Consider the following 24,357-nt stretch of genomic DNA (forward strand, 5'->3'; position numbering starts at 1 on the left):
GGTGGGATGATTTGGGAGAATGACATTCTAACATGTATACTATCATGTAAGAATTGAATCGCCAGTCTATGTCTGACGCAGGATGCAGCATGCTTGGGGCTGGTGCACGGGGATGACCCAGAGAGATGTTATGGGGAGGGAGGTGGGAGGGGGGGTTCATGTTTGGGAACGCATGTAAGAATTAAAGATTTTAAAATTTAAAAAAAACAAACAAACAAACAAAAAAAACCAAAGTACCCTTCAGAACCAGTCAGCAGGGAAATCAACTTCTAGAATGAGACTTTTATTAACCACAGGGTGGATTCTCATATGTATGGGACGGTTAATACAGTGCCCTACTTGAAGCCTAGTAGATTCTTCTTAATTCTATTAATGATCAGATTTTAAAATGTTTTTCTCTAATGAATCTTTATATTCATACAGTACTTCAAATCTTGTTTGACTCAACAATGAAGAAAAAGTCAGCAGCAAGTTCTAGGGAATGAGTATAAAGAAAAAGCCATCATTTACCACTGAAAGAAAATATTTCTTAAGTTCAAACCAGAGCAAAGAAGAAGCACATGACAATGGATGGTTGTAATAAAATTTTATTGAGAACCAGTATGATAAATCCTTTATAGAACATAGAAATACATACAATTCCAGCCCTTTCCAATAAATGGCAATGTAACATTGGCGTAGGATTCCTGAATATCCCAAACGCTTTGTTTTGTACCTGTAGGAGAGAAACAGTTCTTCTACAGCTTAACAACACAGAAGTGGGGTGCTCTGACCTATTTAGGGTGGGCAGCACTGAAGACAGAATTCGGCATGGATAAAGGAGGACTACAAATGAGTTTAAGTGGCTGAAAGAGTAGATGAATAAATATTCACTCTTCTCATCGTGTATTTCAAACTCAGTCGAGAGAAGGCAAGGCATTATAAAATCAGACACAAATTAACTCGAGGACACATGAGCAAAGCATATCTCTCAATTAAGTTATACAGGGACACTGTAATAAAAGAGAGAAAATGGTCACTTTTACCTAAAACTCTACCTACCGTGAAGGCTTTTGATGCCAAATAATTGGAACTGACATCAAAGATGAAAAGGGAGTCAAATGACTCTAAGGATTAAAGGCTGACTTCTTGATGGGACCACAGATCAATAGGATTGATGTAAATAATGGATGTGACATTCACAGAAACACACGGGAGGATAAACAGATACTGCCTAACACAGTTTTACAGTTCGACTACCTAGTTTTTACACAGAGATAAAAGATACTACTGAGTTTTCTGGAAGGCAATTTTGAGAAATTTTTCATTTTGTTTTGCTTTTTTAACAAAGAGAAAAATATCTGAGGGAAAAATGATATAACAGAAACAGAACTGAAATGATGCCTCTTCCTTTCAAAACTAAGAAAACTAGTATAAAATTTCAGTTTCTACCATGGTGTTAGGTTATTAGTTTGAGTTTTATACCCTTTGCCTGAGTTTAAAAGCCAATCAAACTTTCTGAGCTAGTAAACATAAATAAAACAAACAATGGCACAAGTATAAAATCTTGCCTATTTAATAACTGATAATCATGTCAATATTGATAAATTTGCTAATGGATGACAGTAGCTAAACTGCAATCCAAATACAAATAAGAATCTTATTCAAAATGTTCTACTCCCTGCCTTGATGTCTTCCTGGTGAAGTGAAGTCACTCAGTCGTGTCCAACTCTGTGACCCCATGGACTGTAGCCTGCCAGGCTCCTCTGTCCATGGGATTTTCCAGGCAACAGTCCTGGAGTGGATTGCCATTTCCTTCTCCAGGGGATCTTCCCGACCCAGGGACTGAACCCAGGTCTCCTGCTTTGGAGTTAAACTAATTAAGATGTTTGGTGAAGCACTGTAATCACTGTCCTCTGGTTAATAGGAAGTGTTTTCTGTTCTTTTTCCCTTGGCTAGTAAATACAGTAGCTAAAAGCACAGGTAGAGTACAGTAAGACATTTAACTAAACCATACGGGCTCTATTCTTTAAAGTTGGACACCCATCCAAAGGCAAATTAGCTTTACAGTGAATGCTGACACCTTTGATCTGAAATGCTCACGCTCATGAGAAAGGCAAAGCTGGCCCACAGCTTACCAGCAGCACTTCAAAATCTGAGAGGCACAAGGTTGTTCACACTAACACAAGTCACAGAATAAGCTAATCCTAGGAATTGAGCCAGTGGACTGTGTCTTAGATACCACTGTCATTAGCCTTTAAAGGGTCAGGTAGTTTCCAACAATATTAGCTATTTTGGTGCTACATGGAAAATAATAGGGGATTTCTACCCACAGGAACCAACAGGCACTCAGTGGGAATTTGGTTCAAAGTTCCAGTTAAAAATAGCATATTTTTGTGACCAAGACAGTTGTGAAATAGGCACATTTAAAATTCTTAGACCCTGTTTTTTAAAGTGGTGAAATGTTTCAAAATCAGTCGATATACATAGAAAAGATGAAACAAGCCTGGGAAAATCAGCAATGGAAGAAGGAGGGATAGGAGCTGATAAGTCAAAACATTGGTACAGAATTTAAAGCACCAGGAATTCTTCACCTACCATATAAATAACCAATCCTGAGGGCTCAGAAATTGATAGTGTTAAAGCCTAGAGTATGCAAAGAGACAAAAGCCATTTGTTCTAAGAACGATCACTGGGTAATACTGTCTCAATAAACGGCATTTCTATCAAAAGCTTAGCGATTCTGCCATATAACATCCCTCCTCCTCTTTAAACAAGTAGAATGCTTTACTATTTAGTGAAAAGACCAACATCTAGATAGATAGGAAGGAAAATATCTTATGGCTTGTATCAAGCAGGCAACACTTTACAAAGCATAGTCTTTTCAAGATAAGTAAAACACAAGCTAAAGTTTAGAAGGTCAGTCAGAAAGGGTGGACTCAAATCCTGGGTCATATATATTCACACATAGAAATCTCATTTCCTGATCTTACTAATTCCAAAGAAGAAACACATTTATATTAAGTAATTCCAAAACACATTAGCTTATCTGGAAAAAACAAACTTTTTGTTAGCTTATCTTGAAATAACTATCAAATCATAATTTTCGTATAACGACCATCCCATTTTAGAAGTTTTTAATAAAGGCGTTGGATTATAGAGCCTGAATGCTCTCCTAAAAGGGGTAAATTTGAAAGTATGTTTAGCTCTAGTTTAGATAAAGATTGTGAATTTGAAAAATGGTGTTTCGGTCCCTAGCCCAGTTGACAGCTTTTTCAAATTCTGCCCCCTTTCATAACCAATTAGAGAAAAGCAAAGTCATAAAACTGTTATTAAAATACTAAAGAGAAGAGGTAGAGGGCAATATCAAATAAGAAGCATGTTTTTATCTACATTTAGTTTCTTTTAAATATTTTTAGAACAGTAACAGATGATTATATTCATAGCTTAAGTAAGAATACAATTGCCCCTAAGTTCTGAAATATATACATATATGCCCTCAAAATACTATACATATCATCTACCCTCCCTTTAAGAGAAACTAAAGTTACTTAGGATTTCCTTGGATATTTTAAAATAAAAGTAAGTAACAAAAAGGAACTGAACTAAAGACATATTCTGAAAAAACAGTCAACTAAACTACATACAGAGCTTGACTCTATTGTTGCTTTAGCAAAGGTTTGATAATAGAGGTGCATGCAGAGGTGCAACAGAGGGGGAACTTTCCTTTTACAGTTCAAATGCAGGGAACCTGGCTTTTGTGGGCACTAGGAGATCAGCCAAGAAATATATCGTTCCAGCCATTCCTGAAGGAAAAGAAAGAGTCAAAAGTTATTATACCAAAAGATGATATTTTTCATAGAGTGGCTTCATTTTGCAGGATAAACAACATGATGATATAATTTATATGATTTAAATGAAGTAGGTGTCTGATTTTATATGTTGCAGCTCATTAGAGGGGATCACTAGTAAGGTGCCCAGCCTCTTTATGCAAGTAGAAGACAGCAGGGAGAGTGGAGCCAGACTGGTTTAAGGCCCGGCCCTACCAGCTACCATATGTGAGCTCCTTCATCATGGCCTGACTTACCTCAGGCCATGAGCATCAGATATCTCATCTATGACATGAGGATAATAATACATATTTCTGATGAGATAATTTATGATGACAATCTACAAAATGACTAGCATGTGCCTGGCTCCATAAACAGCAGTCATCATAATTACTACTATTGGATCCACAGTGGTCTGGGTGCTAATGGATTTTTAATACTGAGTTACCATATTAGGAAATAAAGAAGTAGTTTAAGAAATAACTATAAAATTAATTTGTTGATAAAATATAACATATTACTAAGGAGAGAAGTGGATGCTGATATTATAAGGCAAATAAGTAATGTGTGGAAAATACCTTCAAAGAGGGAGAAGGGGGTGTCCGGTGTCCGGCATCCGTGTTCTCCATAATCTAAGCACCATTCAGCAAACTAAAATGAGACCAAGTTAAATTATTGAAATGATTTCTTCTAGAGACTCCTGAAAGTTGACAGAGGTTGTCTCTAAGATTTACTCTGAAAAGACAAAAACTATTCTCAAGGCAGGGAAAGGGTTTAACCCAGAGAAATGGATGGTCTAAAAAGAAACTACAAAGCATGGGAGGAATTTAATGAGTTTCTGAGTCACGTCTCCAGGGCTATCATAGAAGATAGGAACAAAACCACCTTACAGCTCCCAGCAAACACAACATCCCCCGCCAATGCTGTTGAGTAGCATTATATCCTTTAAAAAAAACAAAAACAAACACCTAATTCAGTTGAATGGTTTTTCTTAAACTGTGTTTGTTCTATAGACTTATGGTTTAAAAAAATAAATGAATTAAATCAGATTAACCAGAGCCACTACGATAACCTCCTGGGCAAAGGTGTGCTCTGTTTGACGGTCCTGAATCCTACCTTACAGGCCCTGTACAGGTACTTAGCATCCTGCGTGAGCTTGTACAGCGACAGGAAGGCGTAAGCATTCCCTGCAGTGCCGTGGCACAGCCCATACCCCTTCTTCAGCAAGCCGTACTGCCAGATCACGTCCGCACATTGATAGGCATCATTGAGATACCGTTCTTCTTTGAACACCTGCAGAGTCAAGGGACTGAGTTTATTATAAGGGATATAAAAGATACTTCTATTGACCTTCCTTCCTGATAGGAGAGAAAAGAAGATGGGAAAAGGGAGGAAGAGAAAGGGAGGTCGCTTAGTAAGAAAGGGTAAAAAATTCAGAGACAGAGATATGTCATATTGGTGGGGAAAAATTAGAATAATTCATTAGCATTTTTTTTGTTTTAAAATACATAACTGGACATGACTTTGTCCGTATGATCTAAGTTTTATATGCATATGTGTTTGTGTTGTTGCTGTTTTTTACTTGCTGAGTCTTTTTGGACTCTCTGTGACCCCATGGACTGCAGCCCACCAGGATCCTCTGTCCATGGGATTTCCCACATAAGAATGCTGGAGTGGGTTGCCATTTCCTTTTCCAAGTTATCTTCCCGACCCAGGGATCAAACCCATGTCTCTTGTATTGGCAAGTGGATTCTTTATCATGGAGCCACTGTGTTTGTATAACTGAATGTTACTGGTGAAGTAGCCTTATTTACTTGCAACTTGCTATTGTCCTTAGTCACTTTGCAAAGGATAAACACTATCTTCTCTGTAACAATGATGCTCTTCACTATTAGGAAGTTTCTTATACCCTGGAGAAGAAACTGTTTATAAAATTAATTATAAAACACTATACTTTGCAGAAAAATAGAGATACATCTTTACAATCTTTTGTGACCTCCTAACTCTTGATTAAAGATGTGAAAAATATACGTGTGTGTGTGTGTGTGTGTCTGTGTGCGTGTATTTTTCCCATGCCATGTAGCTTGTGGGATCTTAGTTCCCCAACCAGGGACTGAACCCATATCCTTTGCAATAGGACACAGTCCCAACCACTGGACTGCCAGGGAATTCCTGAGAAATATTTTCTGAGTAGATATTTTTAATATCTCATTACAGGATAAAAGTAGAGCAAGACAGTTTAAAAAATTTTTGTATTATATTTGACTTTCTCAAGGCAAAATCTGACATACTAAGAGCTTATTCAGACCATAAGATGCCAGAGGCTATTTAGAGTCTATAAAATTGTAATTTGTAGAACACGTACCAATGAACATCAATATCTTGGTTTACTTCCATTTTTTACCCCTCAAATAAAAACCTTTGCTTCTTTGATTATGGCTCTGTCATAATATGCTTTTTTAGAAGTGATACTTGCATTTTAAAAATTATGGTGAAATATATGTATGAAAGTTACCATTTTAATCATTTAAAGTGGACAATTCAATGGCATTAATTATATCCCCTGTGTTGTTTCAAGATGGTGAAAGAATAGGATGGGGAGGCCACTTTCTCCCCCACAAATTCATCAAAAGATCATCTGAATGCTGAGCAACTTTCACAAAACAACTTTGAACACTGGCGGAGGACACCAGGCACCCAGAAAGGCAGCCCATTCTCTCTGAAAGGAGGTAGGACAAAATATCAAAGACAAAAAGAGAGACAAAAGAGTTAGGGATGGAGACCTGTCCTGGAGAGGGAGTCGTGAGGGAGAAATTTCCATACAGTAGGAAATCCTCTCACAATCTGTGGGGAGTTTTGGAATCTCAGGAAGCAACATAACCCGGAGAATAGAAAAAACCAAACAAACCGCAGAAAACATGCCTAACTGCAACTGTGGAAAAGAACTTCCCTGTGAAAGGCTCTAAGTGAAAGTGAAAGTGAAGTCGCTCAGTCGTGTCCGACTCTTTGCGACCTGGTGGATTGTAGCCCGCCAGGCTCCTCCGTCCCTGGGATTCTCCAGGCAAGAATACTGGAGTGGGTTGCCATTTTCCTTCTCCAGGGGATCTTCCTGACCCAGGGTTGAACCCAGGTCTCCCACATTGCAGGCAGATGCTTTAACCTCTCAGCCACCAGGGAAGCCCAACTAACACCTAATGCACAGTCTGGCCTGCTCACAGAACAAAGGATTATGGGAATACCAAAGGAGAGCTAGCCCCCTGCACACTGGCCCCTGCCCGCCCAGAGACAGAGAGGCAGGCTTGAGACAGAAGGCAAGGCTGCTGCAATCTCAGCCACAGAGATGGCATCTTCCACCAAACTGTGAGCAGGCTCCCAGCTGCTAACCAAATCTTCCAGAGATTCTGGATGGTTGACACCTGCCAGGAGGGTTGCAGCCTGAGATCAGGTCTCCAGGGGAGACATACAGCACATCTGAGATGGTGCTCTTGTGGCACACCTGGGAAACCAAGTGGCTGGGACCGGGGAGGTGATTAAGATGCACGGCCCACCTGGGACAGTGCACTCACCAAGAACCTGGTCGTCTGAACTGCCCAGATCTGGGAAGGGCACAAAACGCATGCCCAACCCACAGAGACTGAGCCAGAACTGTGTGTGAGTGTCTCCTGAGGAGGTATGGGTCAGCAGTGCCCTGCTGCAGGGGCTGGGGCTCTGGATGCAGCAGACCTGGGTATGGCATAAGCCCTCTAAGAGGAGGTTGCCAGTAACTCCACCATAGAACTACCAGAGCTTACACAGGACTGGGGAAAGAGACTCTTGGAGGGCACAAATAAAATGTGCACACCAGGCCCCAGGAGAAAGGAGCAGTGACCCCACAAGAAACTGACCCAGACATGCCCATGAGTGTCCAGGAGTCTCTGGCACAGACGTGGGTTGGTGGTGGCCTGCAGCAGGGTTGGGGGCACTGAGTGCAGCAATGCCCACATGGAACCTTCTGAAGGAGGTCACCATTATCTTCAAAACCTCCACCATAGTTTGGCCTCAGGTCAAGCAACAGAGAGAGAACACAGCCCAGCCCATCAACAAAAACTGGATTAAAGATTTACTGAACATGGCCCCACACATCAGAACAAGACCCAATTTCCCCCACAGTCAGTCTCTCCCATCAGGAAGCTTCCATAAGCCTCTTATCCTTATCTATCAAAGGGCAGATAGAATGAAAACCACAATCACAGTAAACTAACCAATCTGATCACATGGACCACAGCCTTGAATAGCTCAATGAAACTATAAGCCAGCCTGTAGGGCCACCCAAGATGGATGGGTCATGGCGGAGAGTTCTGACAAAAAGTGGTCCACTGGAGAAGGGAATGCAAACCACTTCAGTATTCTAGCCTTGAGAACCCCATGAATGGTATGAAAAGGCAAAAAGATAGGACAGTGAAAGATGAACTCCCCACGTCAGTAGATGCCCGATATGCTACTGGAGAAGAATGGAGAAATAACTCCAGAAAGAATGAAGAGATGGAGCCAAAACAAACACAAGACCCAGCTGTGGATGTGAAGAGTGATGGAAGTAAAGTCCGATGCTGTAAAGAGCAATATTGCATAGGAACCTCGAATGTTAGGTCTATGAATCAAGGCAAATTGGAAGCGGTCAAACAGGAGATGGCAAGAGTGAACATTGACATTTTAGGAATCAACGAACTAAAATGAACTGGAATGGGTGATTTAACTCAGATGACCATTATATCTACTAATGCAGGCAAGAATCCCTTAGAAGAAATGGAGTAGCCACCACAGTCAAGAAAAAGAGTCCAGAATGCAGTACTTGTATGTAATCTCAAAAACGACAGAATGATCTGTTCATTTCCAAGGGAAACTATTCAATATAATGGTAATCCAAGTCTATGCCCTGACCAGTAATGATGAAGACGCTGAAGTTGAACAGTTCTATGAATACCTATAAGACCTTCTAACCCCCCCCAAAAATGTCCTTTTTGTTATAGGGTCTGGAATGCAAAAGTTGGAAGTCAAGAGCTACCTGGAATAACAGGCAAATTTGGCTGTGGAATACAAAGAAGCAGGTCAAAGGCTAACAGAGCTGTGCCAAGGGAATGCACTGGTCATAGCAACACCCTCTTCCTTCAACACAAGAGAAGACTCTACACATGGACATCACCAGATGGTCAATACCAAAATCAAACTGATTATAGTCTTTGTAGCCAAAGATGGAGACAAAACAAAGATGGAGTCAGCAAAAACAAGAATGGGAGCTGACTGTGGCTCAGATCATGAACACCTATTTGCCAAATTCAGACTGAAATTGAAGAAAGTAGGGAAAACCACTAGACCATTCAGGTATGACCTAAATCAAATCCCTTACGATTATACAGTGAAAGTGACAAATAGATTCAAGGGATTAGAACTGATAGAGTGCTTGAAGAACTATGGACAGAGGTTTGTGACACTGTACAGGAGGCAGTGATCAAGACCATCCCCAAGAAAAAGAAATGCAAAAAGGCAAAATGGCGGTCTGAGGAGGCATTACAAATAGCTGAGAAAAGAAGAGAAGCTAAAGGCAAAGGAGAAAAGGAAAGATATACCCATTTGAATGCAGAGCTCCAAAGAATAGCAAGGAGAGATAAGAAAGCCTTCCTCGGTGAGCAATGCAAACAAATAGAGGACAACAACAGAATGGGAAAGACTAGAGATCTCTTCAAGAAAATTAGAGATACCAAGGGAACATTTCATGCAAAGTTGAGCACAATAAAGGACAGAAATGGTATGGACCTAACAGAAGCAGAAGATATTAAGAAGAGGTGGCAAGAATATACAGAACTATACAAAAAAGATCTTCATGACCCAGAAACCATGATGGTGCGATCACTCACCTAGAGCCAGACATCCTGGAATGCGAAGTCAAGTGGGCCTTAGGAAGCATCACTATGAACAAAGCTAGTGGAAATGACAGAATTCCAGCTGAGCAATTTCAAATCCTAAAAGATGATGCTGTGAAAGTGCTGCACTCAGTATGCCAGCAAATTGTGCATATTGAGTCTTCATTCCAACCCCAAAGAAAGGCAATGCCAAAGAATGTTCAAACTACTACACAAATGCACGCATCTGGCACGCTAGCAAAGTAATGCTCAAAATTCTCCAAGCCAGGCTTCAACAGCACGTGAACCGTAAACTTTCAGATGTTCAAGTTTGTTTTAGAAAAGGCACAGGAACCAGAGATTAAATTGCCAACATCCGTTGTATCATCGAAAAAGCAAGAGAGTTCCAGAAAAACATCTACTTTTGCTTTACTATGCCAAAGCCTTTGACTGTGTGAATCACAGCAAACTGGAAAATTCTTAAAGAGATGGGAATACCAGACCACCTTACCTGCTTCCTGAGAAATCTGTATGCAAGTCAAGAAGCAACAGTTAGAACTGGACATGGAACAACAGACTGGGAACAAGACTGTTTCCAAATCGGGAAAGGAGTACGTCAAGGCTGTATATTGTTACTCTGCTTATTTAACTTATATTCAGAGTACATCATGTGAAATGCCCGGCTGGATGAAGCCCAAGCTGGAATCAAGATTGCTGGGAGAAATATCAATAACCTCAGATATGCAGATGACACCACCCGTATGTCAGAAAGTGAGGAACTAAAGAGCGTCTTGATTAAAGTCAAAGAGGAGAGTGAAAAAGTTGGCTTAAAACTCAACATTCAGAAAACTAAGATCATGGCATCTTAGTTCATGAAGTGATTGTCCTATCACTTCATGGCTAATAGACGGGGAAGCAATAGAAACACTGAGAGACTTTATTTTGGGGGGTTCCAAAATCACTGCAGGTGGTGACTGCAGCCATGAAATTAAAAGACGCCTGCTCCTTGGAAGAAAAGTTATGACCAACCTAGACAGCATATTAGAAAGCAGAGACATTACTTTACCAACAAAGGTTCGTCTAGTCAAAGCTATGGTTTTTCCATTAGTCATGTATGGATGTGAGAGTTGGACTATAAAGAAAGCTGAGCACTGAAGAATTGATGCTTTTGAAGTGTAGTGTTGGAGAAGACTCTTGAGAGTTCCTTGGACTGCAAGGAGATCCAACCAGTCCATCCTAAAGGAAATCAGTCCTGAATATTCACTGGAAGGACTGATGCTGAAGCAGAAACTCCAATACTTTTGGCCCCCTGATGCCAAGAACCAACTCATTGGAAAAGCCCCTGATGCTGGGAAAGACTGAAGGCAGGAGGAAAAGGGGATGACAGAGGATGAGATGGTTGGATGGCATCACTGATGCAATGGACATGAGTTTGAGTAGGCTCCAGTAGTTGGTGATGGACAAGGAAGACTGGAGTGCTGCAATCCGTGGGTTTGCGAAGTTGGACATGACTAACAGACTGAACTGAACTGATGTTGTATTAATACAACCATCACCATTATCTATTTCCAAAACCTTTTCAACATCCCAAATAGAAACTCTGCACCCATGAAGTAATCATCCTCACCCTCCTAGGCCTTGGTAACTCTTGTGCTCCTCTCTCATTATGAATATGCCTATTTCACATATCTCACATTAACCATCACAGCATGTAAGTGGAGTCATACTGGATCTGCCCTTTTGTTTCTGGCGTGTTTCACTTGGCATCATGTTTCCAACGTTCATGCATGTTGTGGTATGGATCAGAAGTTAATTCTTTTCTAGGGATAAATCATACTCTTGCATGTAGACACCGTATTTTGCCCACCCATTTATCTGCTGATGGACACTTGGATTGTTTCCACTTTTTGGCTTCTGTGAACAAAGCTGCTAGGGAACATTGGTGTACATATATCTGTTTGAAATCTCATTTTCACTTCTTTTGGGTATGTACCAAGGAGTGGAATTACTTTACTAGCGTGTGAGATGAGTGCAATTGTGCATATTTCCCATTCTGTTGTAAAGTAATGCTCAAAATTCTCCAAGCCAGGCTTCAGCAACACATGAACCATGAACTTCCAGATGTTCAAGCTGGTTTTAGAAAAGGTAGAGGAACCAGAGATCAAATTGCCAACATCCGCAGGATCATCGAAAAAGCAAGAGAGTTCCAGAAAAACATCTATTTCTGCTTTATTGACTATGCCAAAGCTTTTGACTGTGTGGATCACAATAAACTGTGAAAAATTCTGAAAGAGATGAGAATACCAGAGCAACTGACCTGCCTCTTGAGAAACCTATATGCAGGTCAGGAAGCAACAGTTAGAACTAGACATGGAACAAGAGACTGGTTCCAAATAGGAAAAGGAGGATGGCACCCCACTCCAGTACTCTTGCCTGGAAAATCCCATGGATGGAGGAGCCTGGTGGGCTGCAGTCCATGGGATCACTAACAGTCAGACATGACTGAGCGACTTCACTTTCACTTTTCACTTTTATGCATTGGAGAAGGAAATGGCAACCCACTTCAGTGTTCTTGCCTGGAGAATCCCAGGGACGGGGGAGCCTGGTGGGCTGCCGTCTGTGGGGTCGCACAGAGTCAGACATGACTGAAGGGACTTGGCAGCAGCAGCAGCAGTAGCAGCAAGGCTGTATAGTGTCAACCTGCTCATTTATCTTATATGCAGAGATCATCATGAGAAACACTGGGCTGGAAGAAGCACAAGCTGGAATCAAGACTGCCGGGAGAATATCAATAACCTCAGATATGCAGATGACACCACCCTTATGGCAGAAACTAAAGAGGAACTAAAAAGCCTCTTGATGAAAGTGAAAGAGGAGAGTGAAAAAGTTGGCTTAAAGCTCAACATTCAGAAAACGAAGATCATGGCATCCGGTCCCATCACTTCATGGGAAATAGATGGGGAAACAGTGGAAACAGTGTCAGACTTTATTTTTTTGGGCTCCAAAATCACTGCAGATGGTGACTGCAGCCATGAAATTAAAACATGCTTACTTCTTGGAAGAAAAGTTATGACCAACCTAGATAGCATGTTGAAAAGCAGGGACATTACTTTGCCAACAAAGGTCTGTCTAGTCAAGGCTATGGTTTTTCCAGTGGTCATGTATGGATGTGAGAGCTGGACTGTGAAGAAGGCTGAGAGCCAAAGAATTGATGCTTTTGAACTGTGGTGTTGGAGAAGACTCTTGAGAGTCCCTTGGACTGGAAGGAGATCCAACCAGTCCATTCTGAAGGAGATCAGCCCTGGGATTTCTTTGGAAGGAATGATGCTAAAGCTGAAACTCCAGTACTTTGGCCACCTCATGCAAAGAGTTGACTCATTGGAAAAGACTCTGATGCTGGGAGGGATTGAGGGCAGGAGGAGAAGGGGACGACAGAGGATGAGATGGCTGGATGGCATCACTGACTCGATGGATGTGAGTCAGAGTGAACTCCAGGAGTTGGTGATGGACAGGGAGGCCTGGCGTGCTGCAATTCATGGGTTCGCAAAGAGTCGGACACGACTGAGCAACTGAACTGAACGGAAGGAGTGGAATTGCTTGAGCATATGTTTAATCCTGTGTTTAATTTTTTGATGAACTGCCAAACTGCTTTTTATAGTAGCTGTGCCATTTTATATTGCCACCAGCAATGTCCAGGGAGAATCCTTTCTATTTTTAATTGATCTCCTGGGATATTTATCTTGTCTTTGCCACTAAGACTATAGATCCTGGCTACTCTACCTGTCAAGTGAAGTGGTTCTTTGTTCTGTGAAATAATGTGTGCTATGGTATAAAAGGATACTGTGAGAATGAATTATAATTCATATAGCCAAGTGAGTTTAGGTCCAACAAATGGTTTGTCTATGTACCCTTGAAGAATTATACAGAAAACTAATTAAGGTGATGGAATTTTATATTCTGTTTGCTAACTTATTCTAAAAACGAGAAAATTCATGTTACCTTATAGGCCTGAATGAGCATGTAGATTACCCCGGGAGCTCCGTGGCACCAGTGGACGAGCAGATCACGACTGTCGTCCACACAAGGAGGGTAATTGCCTGAAGGGAATTTCAGTTGGCAGACATAGTCTACACTGGGCTTGACCAAATTATGTAGCTTCGCATGGCTCACTTGAAGGCTGGGCTAAGAACAAGAATGGGAATTATTAGTTTTGCTGAAACAAACAGTCCTTTTTAACACTCAAAGTGAAAGTGTTAGTCACTCAGTCCTGTCAGACACTTTGCTCAGGGATGGGTTTAAAAAGAGAGGAAAAGATGACCAAAATTAATTGGAAGTCATTAAATGGTTTTGGATTCCAGCCAATTTTTTCACTTACTGGGACAAATCAAAATTAGATTATCAGTTTACATCTGGAATCTTATATACATATTATTTTCAATATTTATTTTTATCTAGATACATATAAAAATTTCCAAAGCCAATGCTTAAGAATGTGAGCTAAGAGAAGTTTCCTAAGGTCTTATTACCTTAAGCACCTTTAAGGACCACAAAGAGATGCATTAGACAAATCAGGTACAACTTTCATCTAAAGTAGTAGGGGTGATAGTTTAGTCGCTAAATCGTGTCGGACTCTTTGAGACCCCATGGACTGTAGCCCATCAGGCCCCTCTGTCCGTGGGATTTCCCAGGCAAGAATACTGGAGTGGGTTGTCATTTCCTTCTGCAGGGAATATTCCCGACCCAGGTATCGAACCTGGGTCTCCTGCATTACTGGAGTGGGCTGCAGTGCCCTCCTCCAGGGGATCTTCCAAACCAGGGATTCAACCCAGGTCTCCCACATTGCAGGCAAATTCTTCACTGTCTGAGCCACCAGGGAAGCTCAAGAATACTGGAGTGGGTAGCCTATCCCTTCTCCAGGGGATCTTCCTGACGCAGGAACAGAACTGGGGTCTCCCACATTGCAGGCAGATTCTTTACCAGCTGAGCTACCAGGGAAACCCCGGAACATGGCATATTCAGCTATTTTTCAGGTAAATAACACAAAATCCATTGAAAAGGCTCCTTAGTTTTGCTCTCTAACTGCGCCTTAGGCAGCAGATCCTTCCTTGTTTTCTACTGATTTTGTTCTTACTCCTGGAACTTCTTTCAATGGGTGTGCCTTATAATGAGGAGCAGTATTAATTCAAGGCATCTGCTGAAAGAGCAGAGCAGAGCAGAGGGCACTTCATATAGAAGAACAGGTCAAACACTTACTCTGCACAAGTGGCATGAGGTGGGCAAGTGTGGTCACCTACAAATCAAACATCATCTCAAAGCACAGTGCCTTTTACATTAATACACTTCAAATACGTTTTGGCAAGCACTGTTGTTATTAAGTCATTGCATTGTGTCTGACTCTTTGCAACTCCATGGACTGTAGCCCGCCAGGCTCCTCTGTCTATGGGATTTCCCAGACAAGAATACTATAGTGGGTTGTGATTTCTTTCTCCAGGGGATCTTCCTGACCCAGGGATCGAACCTGTGTCTATGGCATTGGCAGGCAGGTTCTTTACCATTGAGGCACCAGGGAAGCCCTTGGCAGGCACTACTCTAGTTTATCTAGGCCAGGTAATCACCGGAAGAGTGATGTGGCAGTTGACAGAATGAAAAAACTGAGCTGGAGCACTTGTCTTCTCACCCTAGATAGTACAGTAGGAACCACATTCTAGTTTCATCATCACCACCTCTTACCTGCATCAGGTAGTAATAAATTCCTGCCAGGCCATGAGCAGCCCCCACATAATATTCTTGGTACCATTCATACATCAGTGGAGTCTTTCCTGTGAACCTTCTCTTTCTAGCTAGGTCTTCTCCAGAAGTTAAGACTGTTTCACAAATCTACAGAGAGAAACCCAACCAGAATAAGGAAAGAATTAGAATGGAGTCAAGGGATTTTTGCTAACAGGTACTGGGGAACATGGCAAGTTAGACATCACCTTATGGCCATGAATGGGCACAGTTTGACTCTGTACTCAGAGAAGCACATGGGATTATTCTGCCTCAAAGAGGGAGAGTCTGGAAGATTTTGAACTCTTTTTACTACAGCTCATAAGAATTCACCTGTCAAAGGAAAGCGAAACTCCCTCAGGAACAGAAGGAACACCTACACCTCAGAGGTCAGCTGTGGCCCTTATCTTCCTCTGAATGGCCCCTGAACTCTCACATGGAGCAACTGGACTTCTTACCCTGAGTCACTCCCTTCAGGGTTAGGGCTAGGGTTAGGGTTAGGGTCAGCACCCCATGTGAGCTGGTGGTGCTGGGATCATGCCTGACCTTCAGAGATCAAGATACACCTTCCCGGCCAGCTGCCTGGGATGTGCCGACGGGGGAAACAAAACCAACAGTTCAGGCAGACAGGAAGTGGGATCCTAAAAAGATGTCAGAAAGCATAAAACGTGGTACCTGCTGAATATGGCTCTGAGGAATCTTTTCCTCTCCAAAGTTCTTATTCACAAACAGAAGAGCACTGATGTAGCCCATTCGTCCATAGAGCATTTCACTTGGAGCATGGGGATCAACCTTATTTAAGTGAATTAGCCTGGGAATAAAAATACATGCCTAAGGTAATGTGAAAGGGATTGGATAGTTACTTAAAAATGGTACAATTAAAACACACACATACAAATATATAGAGAGAGTTATATATATATATATATACACATATGTGGGATTATTTATACTAAATATAGAAAATATAATATTTAAATATATTTACATAAAATATATTTAATTATATTTGCATATAAATTATATTAGTATACTCTAAATATTAAGTAGGCTGGGCCAGACCATAAGTGGGTAATCAGGGGTCAGTGATTAACCATCAACTACATTTCTTTTCTTCAGTTCACAAGGGAAGTGACAAATAAGAATTCAAAGAATGAAGGAACACATGATTATGGCTGGGACCACCTACAGTTTCCCTAGCCCCTCATGGCAGTATACCCGGAGACCAGCAATTGACATCCGAGAAGCCAAGAACTACTGGCTATTATAATATTCAGTTTGAGGAAATGACAAAAGTCAACACTCAAAGGGCCATCCGTTTCCATAAAATGAAATGCCTGCTGCACCCCAGTTATCGCCTTTCCTGGTTTACTTCTGAAATGTGTCATCTGGCCTGGCTGAAGTGTTTGTAGCAGCCTGATCCACCACTATCAGTTACACATACAGACAGCACAAAGGGATCAGTCAGGCTCCGTTTCCTCGGTCTCCCAGCATCTAGTCCTTCCTTTCAGAAATAACCCTGGTTACCAATTTATTGTATATTCCGAGAATCATTTTATGCACAGAGTAAGAATACATAAACTTATTTATAAACATATTTCCCCAAATATTTTGTGACTCTACTTAACAGTTCATCTTGCCAATCGTTCCTGATCAGCACACACAGAGTAATCTTTATCATAGGTGCACAGTATTCCACTGAATGATTATAATTTATCAGCTCCCTATTGATAGACTCCCCCCAAAAAGCTTCCCCCTCAAAAAAGTTATTTTTGGTTCTGGTCCCAGGCGAGATGGAGAAAGCATATATCATCCTGCCTCTCACAGCACAAGTAGGTCCAGAACCTACAGAAAATGTGTGAAGCTATTTGAAAACCCTGAAAACTAAACAGTAGCCAGCAGAATGGGGATGACCAGAGTGTACTGCCAAACCAGTGGTGAGTTAACCACATTTTCCCCTCTGCTATTTCCCTGGCCTGAACTCAGTGCTGCTCGAAGCCTGGAAGTGTGCATCAGTGGGCTAAAGAGTCCTGGAAGAAGCCCTTCAGTTCTGTCTCAGAAAAGAAGAGGAAAGGGAACTCTTAACAGCAGAGACTGGTAAAACACTTCATTTTTCTGTTCACTCCCCACACCACAAGCAATCTCATGCTGGCAGCAGAAGTGAAGGCAATTGGAGCCTACAGGGGCCAAAATTCTGAGAGAGGGACCTGTCCACACAGATTGGAGAGGCTGCAGTCCCAGGAATGTTGACGGGGCAGGAGGCCCTTTGCCTCACTTCTCTTTCCAGCCTCCCCATCACTTGAACCTCCAGATGCAGGCACAATCGTGGGAAGTGTGTGGCTGAGTAGGGTGATGCAGGCACAATCGTGGGAAGTGTGTGGCTGAGTAGGGTAACCGAAGCCTTGGGGAACCAGAAAGTAGGTGGAGTTCACGGAGGGATAAGAGCTAAGAGAAGCAGCTATACTTGTCGTCTGAACTCTGACAATGAACTTTTTCTTTTTCTCTTTTGGTGGGGGGCAGGAAATATGATAGCAAGGGAAAATGTCCATGCTATTTTACATTTTTCATCACATTTAACTTTGAAAGCACATCTCAATTATCCCTAAATTATCCTATAAATTCAATGTGAGATCATTTTAATTATTAAAATGATTCAGGTTTTGATGAAACTTGACAAAATGATTTTGGTATACTAAAAAAGCATGGAGGGAGAGAGTCAGGGGACTTCTGGAAAAGAGGAGTAATGAGAGGACATTAGTCTTATCAAAAAAAAAAAGATCTTGTCATCAGGTAGCTAATGATACCAAACATGCTATTTAATCTCTATACTTTAAATTTCTCAACTATAAAATGAATGATGCCTTCCATTTTACACATTTATTTTTAAAGCAGTGAGTATAAATAATGCCTGCATATGTATATTATCTAACTTTAGTCTATATACTAAAAATGTTTAATAAGCATTTGAAGTAACAAAAAAATCATTCCCCTAGAGTGACTGGTTATATCTCAAGTATTTTATAAAGAAAGCTGAGTGCCAAAAAATTTGATGCATTTGAACTGTGGTGTGGGAGAAGACTTGAGAGTCTCTTGGACTGCAAGGAGATCAAACCAGTCCATCCTAAAGGAAATCAGTCCTGAATATTCACTGGAAAGACTGATGCGGAAGCTGAAGCTCCAATATTTTGGCCACCTGATGCAAAGAGCTGACTCACTGGAAAAGACCCTGATGTTGGGAAAGATTGAAGGCGGGAGGAGAAGGGGATGACAGAGCATGAGATGGTTGGATGGCAACACTGACTCAGTGGACATGAGTTTGAGTAAGCTCTGGGAATTGGTGATGGACAGGAAAGCCTGGAGTGCTACCGTCCATGGGGTCACAAAGAGTCGGACACGAATGAGTGAGTCAACTGAAATATTCTAGTAAGGAATCAACATTCATAGACACCTGGCACTTCATATAACTTTATCAAAATTTACACCAGAGGATCTGATAACATGAGCAGTAAAGAATGTTAGGAAATACTGGTGGAGTAAGTGGTGAAGATGGGTGGGATGTTTGGGAGATGGTACAGGCTCTAGCCACTGTTTGATGAGTAAGATCCAAGAAGGATCAGAGGAGGATGTGGTTTTATCTGAGCCACAGAACAGGGCAGAGGACCAACTGCGTGTGTGCATCTTCTTCCTAATAAATGTTTGTACATTTGGCAGAGTTTGCTTAACTGCTTGTGCCTTCATTTACTCAGTGGTAAAATGAAGGTTAAAGCTGAGAGGGTACACAGCCCCCTACCTCTGATTTCTGGAGGCCACCAATATCAACAAACAACGAAAACAAACAGGAAAACAGGAACCTAACAATTGCTACCACCAGGCTATACATCGGTAGATAGAGAGAGCTAGCTCTGAAAGGAAGATACTTGTGAAAGAGAAGACAACTCTCCTCTCCTGAACCCTCCCCAACCACTTCCACAAGACTGTGGTGGGAGAGGAACTCTTAGGATTAAAAATGAAGAAGACACACTTTAATAAGCAGAATGATTTTTTTTTTGTGGTTGTTTACAGCAGCTTTATTCACAATTACCAAAACTCAAAATCAACCAAGTTGTCTATCAGTAGGTGATGAGGATAAGTGAACTGGGTTGCATCCAGAGGAATGAGATGATTTTAGCGAGTAAAAAGGGCTGGCAGTTATGAAACAATAACTGAGAAGAAGTTAGGAAAGCATCCTTAAGGGAACCTACTCCCCTATAGGAAAGAGAAGTTTGAAAGAGCTTGGCTGGTTGCACTTATTGACAAAGTTAAATGTTTCCATATTTATACCTCAACAAATGGAGTCATCTCAATCAAATTGGTTAAACATGCAAATGCTGGCTCATGCATTTCTTTTGCATTAAAACTCTCAGTGGAATAGTGGTTATTAGTAATAGGGACACAGTGGTCAGAGGTTGCTTTCAATTTTCTCGTAATACCTTGCTTGACTTTTTTCCCCCTCCAATGCCAACAGGGTTATCTGGTCTATAACCACAGGTTGTTTTTTTCTACTTTAATACCCTCCCTCATCCCCACAAATCTCTAATATTTTTAAATAATTTAAAAACATTTATTAAGAAAAATTCTGTTTTTTTTTCTCCCTCCAGAACTGGAAGCTCAGTAATGTTGAGAACGTAATAAATAAAATCTGTTAACTAGATACAAACTCAACTGTTACAGTAAACAGAAAAAACATCCCAGAGTTTTCATAAGAATTCATTATAAAGTATTAATATAAATGCCTCAAACTGTATAGAATTTAGAGATAGAAAAGCACTTTTGATTTTTGTAAAGGGTATTATTGAAAGAACTATTCAAAGAGTGAAATCACTAGCAATTTTTAAAATAAACACTGCTCTATGGAAGTTACTAAAAACAATACATATTGCATTCACTCCAATGATGTTCTCATCTAAATAAAATGTGCTTGAACCAGTGAATTAAAAAATACCATTCTTTTATTTGCCTTTGTCATGACCTGCATCACCGCTAGCTGTGTGCTTAGTCGCTCAGTCATGTCCGACTCTTTGTGACCCCATGGACTGTAGCCCACCAGGCTCCTCTGTCCATGGGGATTCTCCAGGCAAGAATACCAGAGTGCCTTGCCATGCCCTTCTCCAGGGACCTTTGCAACCCAGGGATCCAACCCAGGTCTCCCACATTGCCAGCAGATTCTTTATTGTTTGAGCCACCAGGAAAGCCCGATGGCTTCCACAAGGAACCACTAGGTGGCGATATATAATTAGCATACCAATTATTTTGCAACCAAACATTTGGTTATTCAAAGGAGATGGCAAGTACTTATTTTCAAATACTTGAAAATGAAAGTACTGGTCAGTGCATCTCATTATAATGAGTACTTAAGAAGGAAGTACCTCATTTTTTTTATGGATTTGAATTCATTAAAACTCACTAGTTGCATTTATCTAACTGAAGAAAGCTGAGCGCTGAAGAATTGATGCTTTTGAACTGTGATGTTGGAGAAGACTCTTGAGAGTCCCTTGGACTGTAAGGAGATCCAACCAGTCCATTCTAAAGGAGATCGGTCCTGGGTGTTTTTTGGAAGGAATGATGCTAAAGCTGAAACTCCAATACTTTGGCCACCTCATGCGAAGAGTTGACTCACTGGAAAAGACTCTGATGCTGGGAGGGATTGGGGGGCAGTAGGAGAAGGGGATGACAGAGGATGAGATGGCTGGATGGCATCACTGACTTGATGGACGTGAATCTGAGTGAACTCCGGGAGTTGGTGATGGACAGGGAGGCCTGGCGTGCTGTGATTCATGGGGTTGCAAAGAGTCAGACACGACTGAGCGACTGAACTGGACTGAACAGAACACAGTGTTCATAGGGCACTATTTACAACAGCCAAGACATGGAAGCCACCTCAGAGTCCAGGCATAGATGAATGGATAAAGAAGATGTAGTACATATATACAGTGGAATATTACTCAGCCATTAAAAGCATGAAATAATGCCATCTGCAGCAACATGGATGGACCTACAGATTACCATACTAAATGAAGTAAGTTGGGCAGAGAAGGACAAATAGTATACGATATCCCTTATATGTAGAATCTAAAAAATGATATAAATGAATTTATTTACAAAACAGAAACAGTCTCACAAACACAGTTAACAAACATATGTTTACCAAAGGGGAAAGGGTCGGGGAGGAATTAAATAGGAGTTTGGGGTTAACATATAAATACTACTATAGATAAAATAGACAATCAACAAGGATATACTATGTAGCACAGGGAACTCATTTATATACAGATATATATATGTGTGTGTGTATGTGTATATATATATATGTTGTATCTGACTTAGTTGTGTCTGACTCTTTTGTAACCCCACAGACTGTAGCCCACCAGGTTCCTCTGTCCATCAGATTTCCCAGGTAAGAATACTGGAGTGGGTTGCCATTTCCTTCTCTAGGGGATCTTTCTGATCCAGAGACTGAACCTGTGTCTCCTGTTTAGCAGGCAGATTCTTTACCACTGAGCCACCTGGGAAGCCCATATGTACATAAAATCAAGTATACTTCAATAAGTGCTTCCCTGGAGGCTCAGACAGTAAGAATCTGCCTGTAATGCTGGAGACCCAGGATTGATCCCTGGGTCAGGAAGATCCTCTGGAGAAGGGAATGGCTACCCAGTCCAATATCCTTGCCTGGAGAATTCCATGGACAGAGAAGCCTGGTGGGCTGCAGTCCATGGGTCGCAAAGAGTCAGACACAACTGAGTGGCTAACACACGCTATACTTCAATAAAAATTTAAAACAAAGTCAGAAAGAGAAAGACTAAAACAATTACTAAAACTAGGACTTTTAACGTCATGCTTTAGATGCTATATTATTAAGACAAAATGAAGCAATGATAGCATTTATTGATCGTAATGGTTATTTTATGTATTTTCAGAAACTCTCAAACCCAGAAGCACATCACTGCAGCTCCACTTATTTGTTTTGCTATGTGGATATTAATAGCAACCGATCTTTAGAAGAGACAAGTCACTGAAATGCCACTAAAGCAAGAATAAAGACATAAAAACAGGATAATTCTGTTCCACTCCTAGAAGTATTTCCCCAGTGTGTTACTGGCAAGAGTTTTTGCCTTTCATCATCAAAAGGTTTGTAACTTTTAAAAAAGAAGTCCTTTTCTTCTTCATCGCTACAAAAGAGAAAGGGTATACATTTTCTGACCAGAAATCCAAAGTTTGTCACTCTGAGTACTAGCTTGAAAGCATGCTGTGTGTGAGGCTAAGTCACTTAACTGGGCACAAAACAGGCAATGCTCTTTATTCATGTTGTAGCACCAACTATCTCTGTGTAGAAGGAAGGGAGAAAACAAGTATCCTTGAATTATACTCTTGTATGAATCAAGCAGTAGGAAGAACTGGCACTATTTGTTAGTTTCCTCTCCACTTGCCTCAGCCAACTGCCGGACAGCTTTGAACAAGAACACACCTATGTGTACACATTCCTTTCGGGGAGTCACAGACCTCTCCAAGAAAAGTATAAATGTTCTCTCCAGACTGAATATAATTCAGGAGTTTTCTATATACCCCCAGAAGCCCTAAGTTTCTCAAGATCCCAAAGCTAAGAAGCCCTACCTTAGGGAAACACTGATTTCTTTGGATTTCAATTTGTCTAAGGATTAATCCCAAAGGCCTTTGGTTTCTAAAACTCAAGATCATGGTTCTGGGAGACTGCTATATTGAGAAAATACAGGAATGGTAAGCTGAAATACAGTGCTGGCAGTGGACTACATGGATGGCACATGGAGAATATGAATGTCTCTGGACACAAAAGGACTGCGTGATGAGCGGAAGAAGGTTAGGCACAAAGTAAAACAAGGAAGTGGTGGTGGTGGTTTAGTCGCTAGGTCATGTCCGACTCTTGCGACCCCATGGACTGTAGCCACCAGGCTCCTCTGTCCACAGGATTTACCAGGCAAGAATGGGGGAGTGGGTTGCCATTTCCATCTCCAGGGGATCGTCTGGATCAGGAATTGAACGCAGGTCTCCTGCACTTCAGGCAGATTCTTTACCGACTGAGCTACCAGGGAAGCCTGGTAATCACAAGCTTAATAAACAGGTGAGCAGGTTTATTAAATAACCAATGTCATCAAGTAATTTTGGATTTCCTGAAGTTAAACTGAAAAGACTGAAATTTTTCCCTTATAAGGGAGGAGATGTGAAAGTAATTTATAAATAATTCTGTTTCTTTTTGGTCTGCCACGAACTTCAGGAATCTAAGAAATCAAACCTGAGGCCCAAAAGAGGTATTTTCCTATCATACACCTGCATTCTATATTTTTAACCTTAAGTCTATAAATAAAATATTGCTGAAATGTCATAAAACAAAAAATGATATAAATAACACTCTTAATATCAGAGTATCAAGAAAAAAGAAATTTTATCCTAAGTGTTTCTTAGAACAATAGACCCTAAGATGTCCTGACATTGCCTGAGACAAGTGTGGCAAATTCTGCTCCCTAGAGTCACCTGAGTTTCCCGTGAGTTTAAAAGCTACTGAAGACTCTGAGCAGCCAGTAAAAGCACGCAAGTAATTTTAATTAGTATTTCCACACTGCATCTGAATACACAAATCTTGTTTTCATTTAATACCTAATAACATTCATCACTTATGAAACTATTACTATTTGGGTGTACATATTTTGAGAGAGGCTGACATTATACGTAGAATATAAGTTCAGTTCAGTTTAGTCGCTTAGTCATGTCCAACTCTTTGCGACCTCATGGACTGCAGCACACCAGGCCTCCCTGTCTATCACCAACTCCTGGAGGTTACTCAAACTCATGTCCATTGAGTTGGTGATACCATCCAACCATCTCAACCTCTGTCGTCC

The 24,357-nt window shown here is 41.1% G+C and overlaps 1 protein-coding gene across 4 annotated transcripts in view; it reads right to left on the minus strand.

Moving 5' to 3' along the window:
- Positions 1–571: 571 nt before the first annotated feature.
- LANCL1 (LanC like glutathione S-transferase 1) overlaps positions 572–24,357 on the minus strand; it is a 50,532-nt gene continuing 26,746 nt past the window's right edge. For all 4 annotated transcript variants that reach the window (XM_069578239.1, XM_069578240.1, XM_069578241.1 and 1 more), the window contains exons 5-10: positions 16,127–16,262; positions 15,416–15,562; positions 13,685–13,867; positions 4,926–5,102; positions 4,388–4,460; positions 572–3,785 (exon numbers count right to left, since the gene is read on the minus strand). In XM_069578239.1, the coding sequence (XP_069434340.1) occupies positions 3,709–3,785; positions 4,388–4,460; positions 4,926–5,102; positions 13,685–13,867; positions 15,416–15,562; positions 16,127–16,262 (793 nt within the window). In that variant the 3' untranslated portion in view covers positions 572–3,708. The remainder of the gene's footprint in view (positions 3,786–4,387; positions 4,461–4,925; positions 5,103–13,684; positions 13,868–15,415; positions 15,563–16,126; positions 16,263–24,357) is intronic.

The sequence above is a fragment of the Ovis canadensis genome, chromosome 2, assembly GCF_042477335.2.
Source record: "Ovis canadensis isolate MfBH-ARS-UI-01 breed Bighorn chromosome 2, ARS-UI_OviCan_v2, whole genome shotgun sequence".
In the NCBI taxonomy this organism is placed as follows: Eukaryota; Metazoa; Chordata; class Mammalia; order Artiodactyla; family Bovidae; genus Ovis; species Ovis canadensis.